Source organism: Glycine soja, chromosome 10 (genome assembly GCF_004193775.1).
Source record: "Glycine soja cultivar W05 chromosome 10, ASM419377v2, whole genome shotgun sequence".
NCBI lineage: Eukaryota > Viridiplantae > Streptophyta > Magnoliopsida > Fabales > Fabaceae > Glycine > Glycine soja.
In genome coordinates, this window is record NC_041011.1 from 14,095,019 (window position 1) to 14,106,653 (window position 11,635).

Sequence of the window (11,635 nt, forward strand, 5' to 3'; positions counted from 1 at the left end):
GAGGATGGGATTTTGTGAAAGATGGGGAAAATGGATCCATGGATGCCTTTCTAGTGCAACTATATCAATTTTGATCAATGGCAGCACTACTAGAGAATTTGTGCCTGAGAGGGGACTGAGGCAAGTAGATCCCCTTGCACCTTTCCTATTTAATATAGCAGCTGAGGGACTCACTGGTTTGATGAGGACAACTGTCTCCAAAAACCTTTTCAGCAGCTATAAAGTGGGGAGGCAAAAGGAGGAGATTAACATCTTGCAGTATGCAGATGATACACTATTTTTTGGAACTGCAACTACAACTAATGTTAGAGTCATGAAATCTATCCTCAGAATTTTCGAGTTGGTTTCAGGACTCAAGATTAACTATGCTAAAAGCCAATTTGGGTGCTTGGGTAAATCTTTGGACTGGTGCAGGGAAGCAGCTAGCTACCTTAATTGTGGCCAGCTGGAATTTCCTTTTTCTTACCTTGGAATTCCAGTAGGGTCCACCTCTAAAAGCTGGGATGTTTGGCAGCCTGTCATCAGCAAGTTTGAATCTAAGGTAGCCAAATGGAAGCAGAGATGTCTCTCTATGGGAGGCAGGATATTCCTAACAGCCCTTCCTATCTACCTACTGTCATTCTTCAAAATTCCTAAAAAAGTGGTGCATAAGGTAGTATCTATTCCACACTTGGTGTTGGTTAAATGGAATGGAGACAGACTTCCATCTTCAGATTTTTGCAGTGCAAAAAAAAAAAAAAAAATCATGCAAGCATATTTGAAAACTTAAAATACGAATAACTCAAGTTAAAATCAATTCATTTTTTACAACTGTGAACAAATTAACTAAGGTACAGTAGGCAAATTTGTTTTCACTAATATTAGTAGGTCATCACCACTGCAGTAGAATTTAAGTTAAACTTAGATAAGTACCTTATGAAGAGGCCAGCTACCTTGTCACAGCTAACAAGTCAGAACTGAACAAATTTCTGCATGTATAATTCAACAAATTTGTTATTAGACTTGTGTGTGTGTCTTTGTATGATGTGTGTGTGAGTGTGTGTGTCATCAGTGTGTGTCTGTGTGTTTCTATCATACGTGTGTGTGTGTGTGTGTCATTAGGGTTTGTGTGTGTGTGTGTCATTAGGGTTTGTGTGTGTGTGTGTGTGTGTGTGTTTCATGACCAATTTTTCTTACTGGCAATTCAGTGGCAGTGTATTGCTTAGGCTTCCGTCGAAATGAAAGGAAAATCAACGAGTCTGACAGAAAAACTTCAGTCTTCACTCTTCACTATTTGTACACAAATAAAAAAAAATTAAACTACTTCAAGGATAAATAAAAGGTTCAGAAGCAACAGACCTAGATTGTCTAAGCTATTTTATAATGGGCAGTTATAGTTACAATGATGATGAAATGAACTATAGAAAAAACAAGTATAAAATACAGAAGAATAAAAAACAATTAAGGGCAGAACTCAAAAGCTTTTAGCCATGCTGCTTGGAATTTAATCAATGAATCAATCATGTCACTGAAATTTGGAACATAAATGAACTTCTCCCTTACTATCATTCTCTTTCTCTATTTTTTCTCTCTCTCTAGCTGCCTTGGGCTGATGGTGGGGTACCGTTTAAAGAACGATTCTCAGAATTATACCAAATCTCTTCCCAAAGATTGCATTCTGTTGAAGACATGGGGTACTTTTCCGAGCATGGATGGGAATGGAATTTCTCTTGGAGACATAATCTATTTGATAGCGAGATGGGGGTAGCATCAAATTTCTTAGAGACTATTGCTGCTATCAGAATATGTGGTACCCTGAAAGATACCTGGCTGTGGGGAGCTGAACCTAATGGCATCTTCTCTACTAAATCAGCCTACAACCTCATTAAAGCAGAGCAGCTTTTGGAAGATCAAGATTCGGGTTTTCACCAGCTTTGGGATCTTAAAGTCCCCCCTAAGGTTCTGTCTTTTGCTTGGAGGCTGCTCTAGGATAGACTCCCTACTAAGGATAATCTTTCTAGGAGACAAATCCAGCTTGACAATGACCTATGCCCTCTATGTCAAACTTAACCCGAAACTGCATCCTATTTGTTCTTCACTTGCGATAAAGTGCTGCCACTATGTTGGGAATTCTTCACTTGGGTTAAGGAAGGCACAGTTCTACATAATAGTCCCATGGCTAATTTTCTTCACACCTCAACTACAACTGGAGGAAAGAATATTACTTGAAGAAGGAAGACTTGGTGGTTGGCTGCTACAAAGTCAATCTGGCAATCCAGAAATGACTTGGTGTTTCACAATCAGGCGTTTGATATTCATAAGTTGATAGATAATTCTATTTTCTCACTTGGACTTGGCTCAAGGGGTGGGAAAAGAATTTCTGTGCTCCTTTTCACCACTGGTCCTCAGCAATGTCCTTAGTTTTTGTTTAAGTTTGCTTTGTAGGGAGGGGTTTGTGGGTTTCCTCACGAGGGGGTCATGTTTTTTGTATCCTTTCAGGAGTTTCTTCTCCTGTGTTTCATGTAGTACCCCTGGTACTCTTATCTATTAATATATTTATTCTTGGCGGTTCAAAAAAAAAATGGTCGTGGATCAAAGCAATGGACAAGGATTTTACTCTTCATTTTAACCAATGGTCCTCTAATCTTAAGGAAGGTTTTAGGAACTAGGAGGCGTTAACTCTTAAACTCTTAAACTGTTACAAGAAGACAATAAGGGTAAGGGAAACAGTTAAACTCCAATAATAGGCGTTAACTCTTAAACTGTTACAAGAACACAATAAGGGTAAGGGAAACTGTTAAACTCCAATAATAGGTGTTAACTCTTAAACTGTTACAAGAACACAATAAGGGTAAGGGAAACTGTTAAACTCCAATAATAGGCGTTAACTCTTAAACTGTTACAAGAACACAATAAGGGTAAGGGAAACTTCACTAAGGAGAAGAAGCACAAAGTTGTCACGATGCTCGAGTTAAATATGAGAAACCCTAGCCATGTTTAGTTCACTAAGTGTGCGATACATGAATGCAATCAAATATTTATACAGGATTAGACCAAACATACCTACGTGAGGTGGCGAAGGAGAAGAAGCACAGACTTCTGACGATGCTCGAGTGCGACGAACACGATGCTCGACCTTAGACAAAATGATGGTCAGATGGAGAACATACAGCTTCAAGGTAGATGGAGAACAAAGAGAGCAAGAAAGCTTAGATGGAGAAGAAGACAGAGAGAAGGACAAGACAACGCGAAGGAGACGAAACATACCTAGGTATGGTGGCGAAGGAGAAGAAGCAGAGACTTGTGACGATGCTCGAGTGCGACGAACACGATGCTCAGATGCACACAGGGACGGTTTCGCTAGACGGAGATTAGAAGAAGAAGACAGCATGGAAGCTTAGATGGAGAAGAAGACACAGAGTGCCAGCTTCTTAGGGCTCACCATATTTTTTAAAATATAACTTCAACATCGATTTTTAAAAAAACCTGATGTTAACAAAATGATGTTAAGGTTAACATCAGTTTTCTGGAGAAAACCGATGTTAAGATAACAAACGTTAACATCGGTTTTCTAAAAACCCGATGTTAATAAACATATGTTAACATCGGTTATTTAAAAACCGATGTTACTAATAAATGTTAACATCGGTTCTCCAATAACCGATGTTAATGAACTTCGTTAACATCGGTTTTTCACAAAACCGATGTTAACGTATACACGGTATTTACAATTATGCCACCGCGCATATGTTAACATCAGTTTTTTTAACAACCGATGTTAACACACCGATGTTGAATCCGCTTTTTGTAGTAGTGAAAACTTCTTCTTGTGATGCCTCTGGTGTAAAAACTTTATCAAATGTAAAAGACTTTTTTGGCCTAAGAACAAAACAAGAGCAACATGAGTTGATATTTTTACAGCACAATCTAATTCAAGGAAAATGAAATAAGAATTGTTTAAAATACATGATCACAACAGATATACCATTTTGGGCTAGGTCAATGACTCGTCCAGAAGTTTCCATTGATGTTGGATAACTGAAAATCTTGCCTTCTGTGCTACAACTTTCATCAGCTAATAAAGGCCTCACTCGACAGAATACACGAATGTTCCCTTTTAACTCCTGTTAATATGAAGATTATTAAGGTGTCAATTATTATTTTATTATTATTATCAACGTTTTGGTTCAGGGAATTACCAAAATGGTATTATGTAATTTTTTCCTCAGCCTCTCCTCTTCTATAAGTTTATATTCTGCATCTGCTAAGCGTCTTTGTTACTCATTCACAAATTTTTGTTGTCCTTTGTACTTTGTCCTTGTCTCGTATGCAGATATATTAAACACCTAACAAGGAACAAAATCTATGAATAAGATAAATAATCATCATAATGTATATGTCAAGGACCAACTAAAGAATTAAGCAATTAGGTAAAATTTCACATTCTTTATCTAACAAATATATCAAATGGTTCTATACCTAGTAGTATACAACTTTTAAAAAAATTCTTGATTACCTGCAGTTTCTTCTCTGCAGTTGCTAGTTGCTCTTCCAATGCCTTTATCAGATTATCTTTCAAAGAACATTTTTCTTGGAGGAAGGAAGCTCATCCTCTCATGACTCCACAATAACAGAATGGTGTGATATTTAATTAAAATAAATAGGGTATACAAACCAACCTCCAGATCATTAGCTTTTAAGGTCAAGCTGTCCAATTCAGTGTAGGAGTGTTTCCTAGATTCTTTAACTTTCTCTAATTCAGAACTTAAAGTTTGTACTTGAGATAATTGCCGGTCTCGCTCATCTCTTTCTTGTTGCAACTCTCCTCTAAGAGAGGAAACTTCTGTAGCCAGGACATCCTTCTGTTTTATAGCCTCCTCTTGAGAAGACTAATAAAAGAACCAAGGAAACTAGGTAATATACCAGCTGCATGATAAGTAAGAAATAAAAGAGAACAAAAAAGACAGCAAAACAAGTTCAATAACTAGGGTCATCAGAATTTTTTTGAAAGATTAAGATAGTTATCTTAAATCTAAAACCAAAAATTACATGTGCCTAAAATTAAGATAAAACAATATAAAATAAAGTATTACAACAACTCTTAAAACTCTGCAATCAACTAAACTTGGCAGGATATTAGCACTTTCAGTTCTTTGATCCTTCTTAACAAGGATTCTTATGAGATCTTTAGGGCAGATATACCTTAAGCTCATATACTTTCCACTTTCCACTACTAAAAATAATGCAGAAAGACCAAAAGCATCAGGTCCTGTAGGAGTAACATCTTGTTACTCTCTGTTATTATCACTAATATTCCAATTTCTTTAATATATGAAAAGTGTTATTAAATTCTTGCTCGTGTTTGTATGTTTATTAATAAAAGTTTTAAAATGATTTGGATAAAATGGTTTTTTTGAAATCAATCTTGGTTAAAACTAATTTTGAAGTGATGTATCATTTATGTTTTGTTAGTAGTAAAATTCAATATTTTATCCAACAATGCAAACATTGTCAAACATATTGCTTCAACTTAAAATCCAATTACTTTGTTCGAATCCTAGTACATAGTTGTCTTAAATACTTGAAGGGAGAGTTTTACTGTCAATAATGGTAATCTGAGTTGGAAATTAAAGATTGTCTCAAGTGGAAGATACATGTGATTAAGACAAAAAAACTTAAAATCCAATTATATATTCATATACAGCATGACATTAACTGGAATGACAAGCAAAATTTTACAAGACAGGCGTACTGGACGAATAAATGAAATTGTTGGTTGTGAAATAATGTTATTTTCAGTTATGTTGTATAATTTATCCCCTATAGGTTATTAAACTTTTCCCATTGTCATTTCTCAGGGTTTTTAAAAATAGGACAACCAAGTGTTATTGCCATTGAGGATCCACAGATTTTGTTGGAAGAACTGCCTTTTGCTTTTATAAAAATGAATATTTTCTTTCTGTCAAAATAAATAAAGCAAGAAAGTGCATTGTATATGATGGATTATTCATGATTTTCCTCTTGCTTATGTTTGCATTTCTCAGTTATGAGCTTATTTCAATTTACTTGGGAGGAGTTTTTTTTTTTGTTATGGGTGGGGATAAAATAGGGGGTTTGATTGTCGCTGTTGTCAGTTTCTTTTAGTGGACTCTTGATTTTGTAGAGGATATTGAATAGTTATGTCGTATTCTGTAGCTTCTTTGAATCTCTTTTGCTTCTCTTTCCAAGCTACAGGATATTTGATAATTTTCCTTTTAGTCATACTTGTTCTGTCATTTGCATTCTTCCACAACCTTTCTCTCTTTATTTGGTCTTTCTGATTTTTCAAAAACAGAATATTTGGAGTCACTATTTCCATTTCCAAAGCCACTAGTCCCATGCTATTTTGGAGCAGTTACTGAATATTTTACCAAGGAATATATTAAAAGTGGAAATTGGAGATATTTGGGAACCAAAATTCTAGGAAAAAACTATTAATACTAAGGTAGTCTATGACAGATTATCTAATCTGGGGTTGAATAGTCTTGGAACTCTGTCTTCACTGCTTTCTTTAGTAAATGCCTTGCAATTTATTTTTTTATAATATGAATTTGATTGGCACAAATTATTTTGTACATATTAGGAAAATTTTTGTCATCGATGTGGTTGATTGACTAAAGTTTTATTATTTTTCTGGCTGAATCAGGCACCAAAGAATCACATTGGGAAGAACTTTTTATTCATGGCATGTAATTGTTCTTTTGAGCCCTCTACTATGATCTTTATTATGTCCTTTTGTCGCAATATCATACAATTACTAATGGAAATAGCTGACATGCAATTTTAAGGGGTTGCATAACATGTTATTTTCATGGTCTTCTAAATTGACCCTTTGTGACATATAGGATCAAAACGTATGATCCATTCAATTCTTTTTAATAAACTACTTGACCTTTTTTAATCTTTCCCGTCATAGTAAGCAAATATTTTTACATGACTAACTTAGCAACATATGATATCACGTCATAATTGTGTGCCACATTAGTTATTTTTTCTGTTAGCATTAGATGATAATAACTAGGACTTGCTTCCAGCTTATATATAACAGCTATTTTGTCTTTTCCTCATGTTGTTCCTTTAGAAACCTCTTTCCACACCACCGTGGAATTTTCCTGCTCCTGTTGCACAAAACACACTATTTTTTTGGCTCAGCAAAAGTAGATATATATTATATATATAAAAGAGTACCAGAGGTACTATAGGTACAAGTATAGTTTAAACACATAGCTGGTTCAAAAGATGAAATTAACATTTAGCTATTATGGACCAGCTACACCCCATAACTTAAGTACATATATGCTGCACCTCTTGGAAGAGGTCTCAGCATGTACCCTCCCTTTCTAATTACACAAAGGCATCTGTCAAATTGGAAGACCACTGATTAAAATGTGTATAGAAATCTTTCTCCATAGCTTTAAGCCAGGACCAGAATAGAAGAAGCGCTTCATCCATCAGCTTGCTTGCATTAAAAGTTTGGTTATCAAAGACCACCTTATTTCTATGTTGCCATATGGTCCTTGTGAGGGCTATCCACCAATAGCTCCATCTTATATCTTTTGTTCGTGTAGCATTCCTTCTGCTGTGCTGCATGTAATGATCTTTCTGTTCTTCCGGGAAAGCATCCACTGAATTAACCCATGAGAGTGACTACCACCACAAGGGGAGGACCTTACATCAATTGAAGAAAAGGTGTGCTGCAACCTCCTTTGAATTTTTGCATAACGGGCACATTGGGTCACTTATCTCTACTTGTCTCCCTCTTAGATTCATCTTTGTTGGTAAGCGGTCTTTGATAAGCCGCCATGTAAATACCGCTGCCTTAGGTGGTATCTTAAGTTTCCACAAAATCACAAAAATCACATCCTTTGTGTCCCCCCTTATTTCCTCTGCTTCTATTATAATTCACGCTTGTCCTTGTCCTTGTGCTGGTTCTTTCAACATAGGGTTTGCACTTTCTAATCAGAAGTAGCCAAGACCAGGTACAGAAAGTACCGTGTTAGTTCAAAAAAAAAAACTTTCATCAATTATTATGAAGTTTATTCAGTAGAGTAGCCTTGTAGGTGAACTATGTGTCAGCATTTTGAAGTTTGATTCTCTTTTATATTGATTGAATAGTTGTGTGTAGAAACTAGAAAGGTCAGTTCAAAACTTCAAATATTCAAAATGAGTATCAGGCAGAAGCTGCAACAGATAGTGTTCTGGACCAGCCTAGATTTGGAACAAAATTTCGGTAATTTTTTAGTACTTAATCTCTTCTATTTATCCTCTAATGTGTTTTTTTTAGAAAAAAATAAATCAAAGAGTAGAGTAAAATTCACTAATCATCTTAGGAATTTTGTGAAATTACACCAACTTTTCATATTTTTTTAACATTTTTAGCAACATTTGAGGAATTAGTGTAATATAGAAGAAGTGTTGGTCTAATGTTTTTTAAATAATTAAGAAAATTAGTATAAATGTAAAAAAAATGTATAATTTCACAAAAACACGTGGTTAGAATTTTTTTAAAGACATGTTAGAGTAATTTACTCTAATACTAATAACCATACATGATCAAAGTCTTATTTTAAAGGAAAAATAGTACATATATTCTAGGAAGCAATTATTTGTTGCTTTTAGTTACTTTGGTTCTTTGATGTGAAAATGTTGGGGGAGATGTGTGTAATTAACACACTTCCCACACTGTAAAAAAACAAAGACTCCACTTAATCAGATGTGCACAATTTTACTACTATTACTTTATCGAATTTCCCTTGACTGGAGTACCACGGTAGTTATATTATAACAAGTAGCTACGTCCTCTACCATTATCATGTACTATCATAGAAAGAAGAAGAACATTATCATTTAGAGAGTGCCTTTATTATTAAGATTCCACTCATGCCTTTTCTTTGACCAACAGAAGATGCGAAGAAGGAGTGTGCTTAAAAGAGTGTATTCCTGTCATTTCTTTTGGGAGAAAGATCAATTCAGTCATTTGCCAATAGGCTTTTCTCCCATGACCTATATATGCACTACATAGTACATAGTCATACTCACATTCTTGTCTGCATGCCTCCACTCTAAACTGAAAACGTTGCGGACAATGGTAACTAATTGATGAATAATAGTAACATCCAAAAATCCAATTACATAGTTGGCTCCAAGCAGATAGCTAGAGCCAACAAATCATGACACTTAAAATTCTTTCTGCAAGTTTGCCTCCCCATAACCATTTTCATCTTGTCGGCAAGGTTTAGGTCTTATGAATGTTAACCTTTAATCTAGAAATACCTTCAAAACATCTAAACACAGTTACATCCCCACAGAAACTTTATCATTAGCTTATCACTGAAATCACTCATCTGCAACCCAAAACCACAAATTAACTTCCCAATCTCTGCTGCCCTATCACATAAGCCTACTCAACCTCAGCCACTACCAGGCAGAGGTAAAGGAGCTTAAGAAAAAAGATAATAATTCAAGTGTACTAGCTAGAACTTCAAATATTTGAAGCTTCGCTACCTCTCATTATGTGTCTCTTTCAGTAGAACTTAATGAGAATTCCCCATGTTCCCTTCCTTTCGTTCATATTCTGCTACTTCTTCTTCATACACCACAGTGTTTACTACACTGGGGTTTTAGCCCAAATTGTTGAGGATCAACAACAATCATGGCTCAAACTGAAGTTGATTAACATGTTTTCACAACTTTTAGACAACAAAACAGAAGTAATCCAATGCAAAAATCAAACAACTTTATTTAATAAGCAAAACCAACCAAAAGGATGGGAACATAGAAACAATTAATACACGTGCTGTCATACCCTAATTTCATTCGGGGACCATCTGTTTGTTGGGATGCGACCCTCGCTTGATCACTTCGAGGTACTTGACGCCCATCGTTAGGCAATCCGTGAAGTTCCGCGACATGTCGGGAGTTGAAAGAACATTATTGCGCAATCCGTAAAGTTCCGTAACATTCCAGAAGCCGAAGAGGGGATGGTTGCATAATCCGTAAAGTTTCGTGACATTACGAAAAGAAAACAAGTATCGTTACGTAATTCGTGAGGTTCTGTAATGTTGCGGAAAAAGAATCAGCAAAAAAGGGGAAAAGGGGTGTATTTAGTAAAATGGGGGATGCAAATAGTAATTTTCAAATCTGGGCCCCTCTAGAGGTTTCTGGGCATTTTCTTGCTTAAGGTGGAAGCACCCTAGCTCCCCTAGGCTAGCTGAGCTCGCCTGGGCGAGCTAGGTGGCAATCACCTCCCCTGTTTTGTTGAAAAATGGGCTTCCGGGACACCCGTAATGCTTTCGTAAAATTTCCATAACCCTAAATAAGCATATTTCACTTAATATGGGTGAGAAGGAAGAGAAAAAAGAAAAAAAATCAAGTCATATAGGCTTCCGTAACTTTTCTGTAAATTACGAAAGAAAGGGGGTGAACATATCTAAATAGGGGGTGCGAATAGCAATTTTGAAATTTTGAAGTGGGTCTATCAGAGTATTTTTCGAAGTTGGATTGCTTCTGGAGGAAGCAACCCAGCTCGCCTGGGCGAGCTGGGCAGCAACCTCCTCCCCTTTTTCCTATAAATAGTCTGAAGGGGGTTGTTCTAAGGATCCCTCAATCCCCTTGCTATGTATTTCAGCTGTTTTGGGTGGAAAAAATTGTTTCCGTGAATAAAATCCAAGCCGAGGTGCTTCCGTAACGCTTTCGAGATGTTTCCATGAGCGAATCCGTGAAGGTTTTCTGTTGTTCTTCACTGTTCTTCATCCGTTCTTTGTTCGTTTTTCATTCTTCAACGGGTAAGTTTTTGAATCCTAGACTTTCAATTCATTTCTTGTTTTTTTGGCTTTCATCTTTATTTCGTTCATTTTCGGTTTTCTTTTCTTTCGTCTTTATCACGCTTTTACCATTTATTTAAGTCGTTTTCTCACCTAATAAATGATAAAATGAATTTCAACCTATCATTTGTGTTGTAATATCATTTAATCACTTTTAAAACAAAATCTAACCGATCGTTCACGCTGTAACCTCAGTTAAACTAAAAAAACCAAAATAAATAATAAAATAATCAAAATATCTTGAAAAATAATAATAAAATAATAAAAAAAATCAATTGGACATTTTTCTTGGGAGGTTTCCTTAGATCAATTGACTAATAACCAAAGTGAAACTAAGGCTAATTATATATATATATATATATATATATATATATATATATATATATATATATATATAATCTCTAAATAACATTTAAATAAAAATTGATCCATAATTTCCTATCTCTTTATTTTTATATTAGCATGTTTATTTAATTTGATATTTATTTATTTATTCTAGATGTTTCTTTACTTTCTTAAGTATTATTTTCAATTAAACTTATTTAATAAATAAATAATTTTAATTCAATGTAGTCTATATCATACTTTCTACTTACAATAATTTTATTATATTTTATTTACTATAGTAATTTTAATTTACTAACAATTATATTTTAATAATATTTTTTAGATGAGTATTCCATCAACTCAACTTCAAGTACAAGGATCAATATCAATCTAGACAATCCTGATTTTGTAAAGTTCAAATAGAGTAAAATGAACTTCCTTCTTTTATTTTATTTTATTACACATTT

At 34.9% G+C, this 11,635-nt stretch overlaps 1 protein-coding gene and 1 long non-coding RNA gene across 2 annotated transcripts; one reads left to right on the forward strand and one right to left on the reverse strand.

Moving 5' to 3' along the window:
- The first annotated feature begins 4 nt into the window (after positions 1–4).
- LOC114371439 lies at positions 5–1,968 on the forward strand. Its single transcript, XM_028328885.1, has 2 exons — positions 5–652; positions 1,579–1,968. Exons 1-2 carry the CDS (start codon positions 5–7, stop codon positions 1,966–1,968), a joined length of 1,038 nt encoding a protein of 345 aa, XP_028184686.1.
- Positions 1,969–4,034: 2,066 nt separating this feature from the next.
- Positions 4,035–4,257, reverse strand: LOC114370071. The gene is made up of 2 exons (XR_003657759.1): positions 4,179–4,257; positions 4,035–4,103 (listed from the first exon to the last, which is right to left on the reverse strand). It is a non-coding gene; the product is annotated as an uncharacterized LOC114370071 (long non-coding RNA).
- Between the last annotated feature and the right edge of the window lie 7,378 nt (positions 4,258–11,635).

Coding starts and splice junctions, on each gene's coding strand:
- LOC114371439 (XM_028328885.1), top strand. CDS start 5: ATGGGATTTTGTGAAAGATGGGGAAAATGGATCCATGGATGCCTTTCT. Junction 653..1,578: donor CTAAAAAAGTGGTGCATAAG/GTAGTATCTATT, acceptor CTCTCTCTCTAG/CTGCCTTGGGCTGATGGTGG.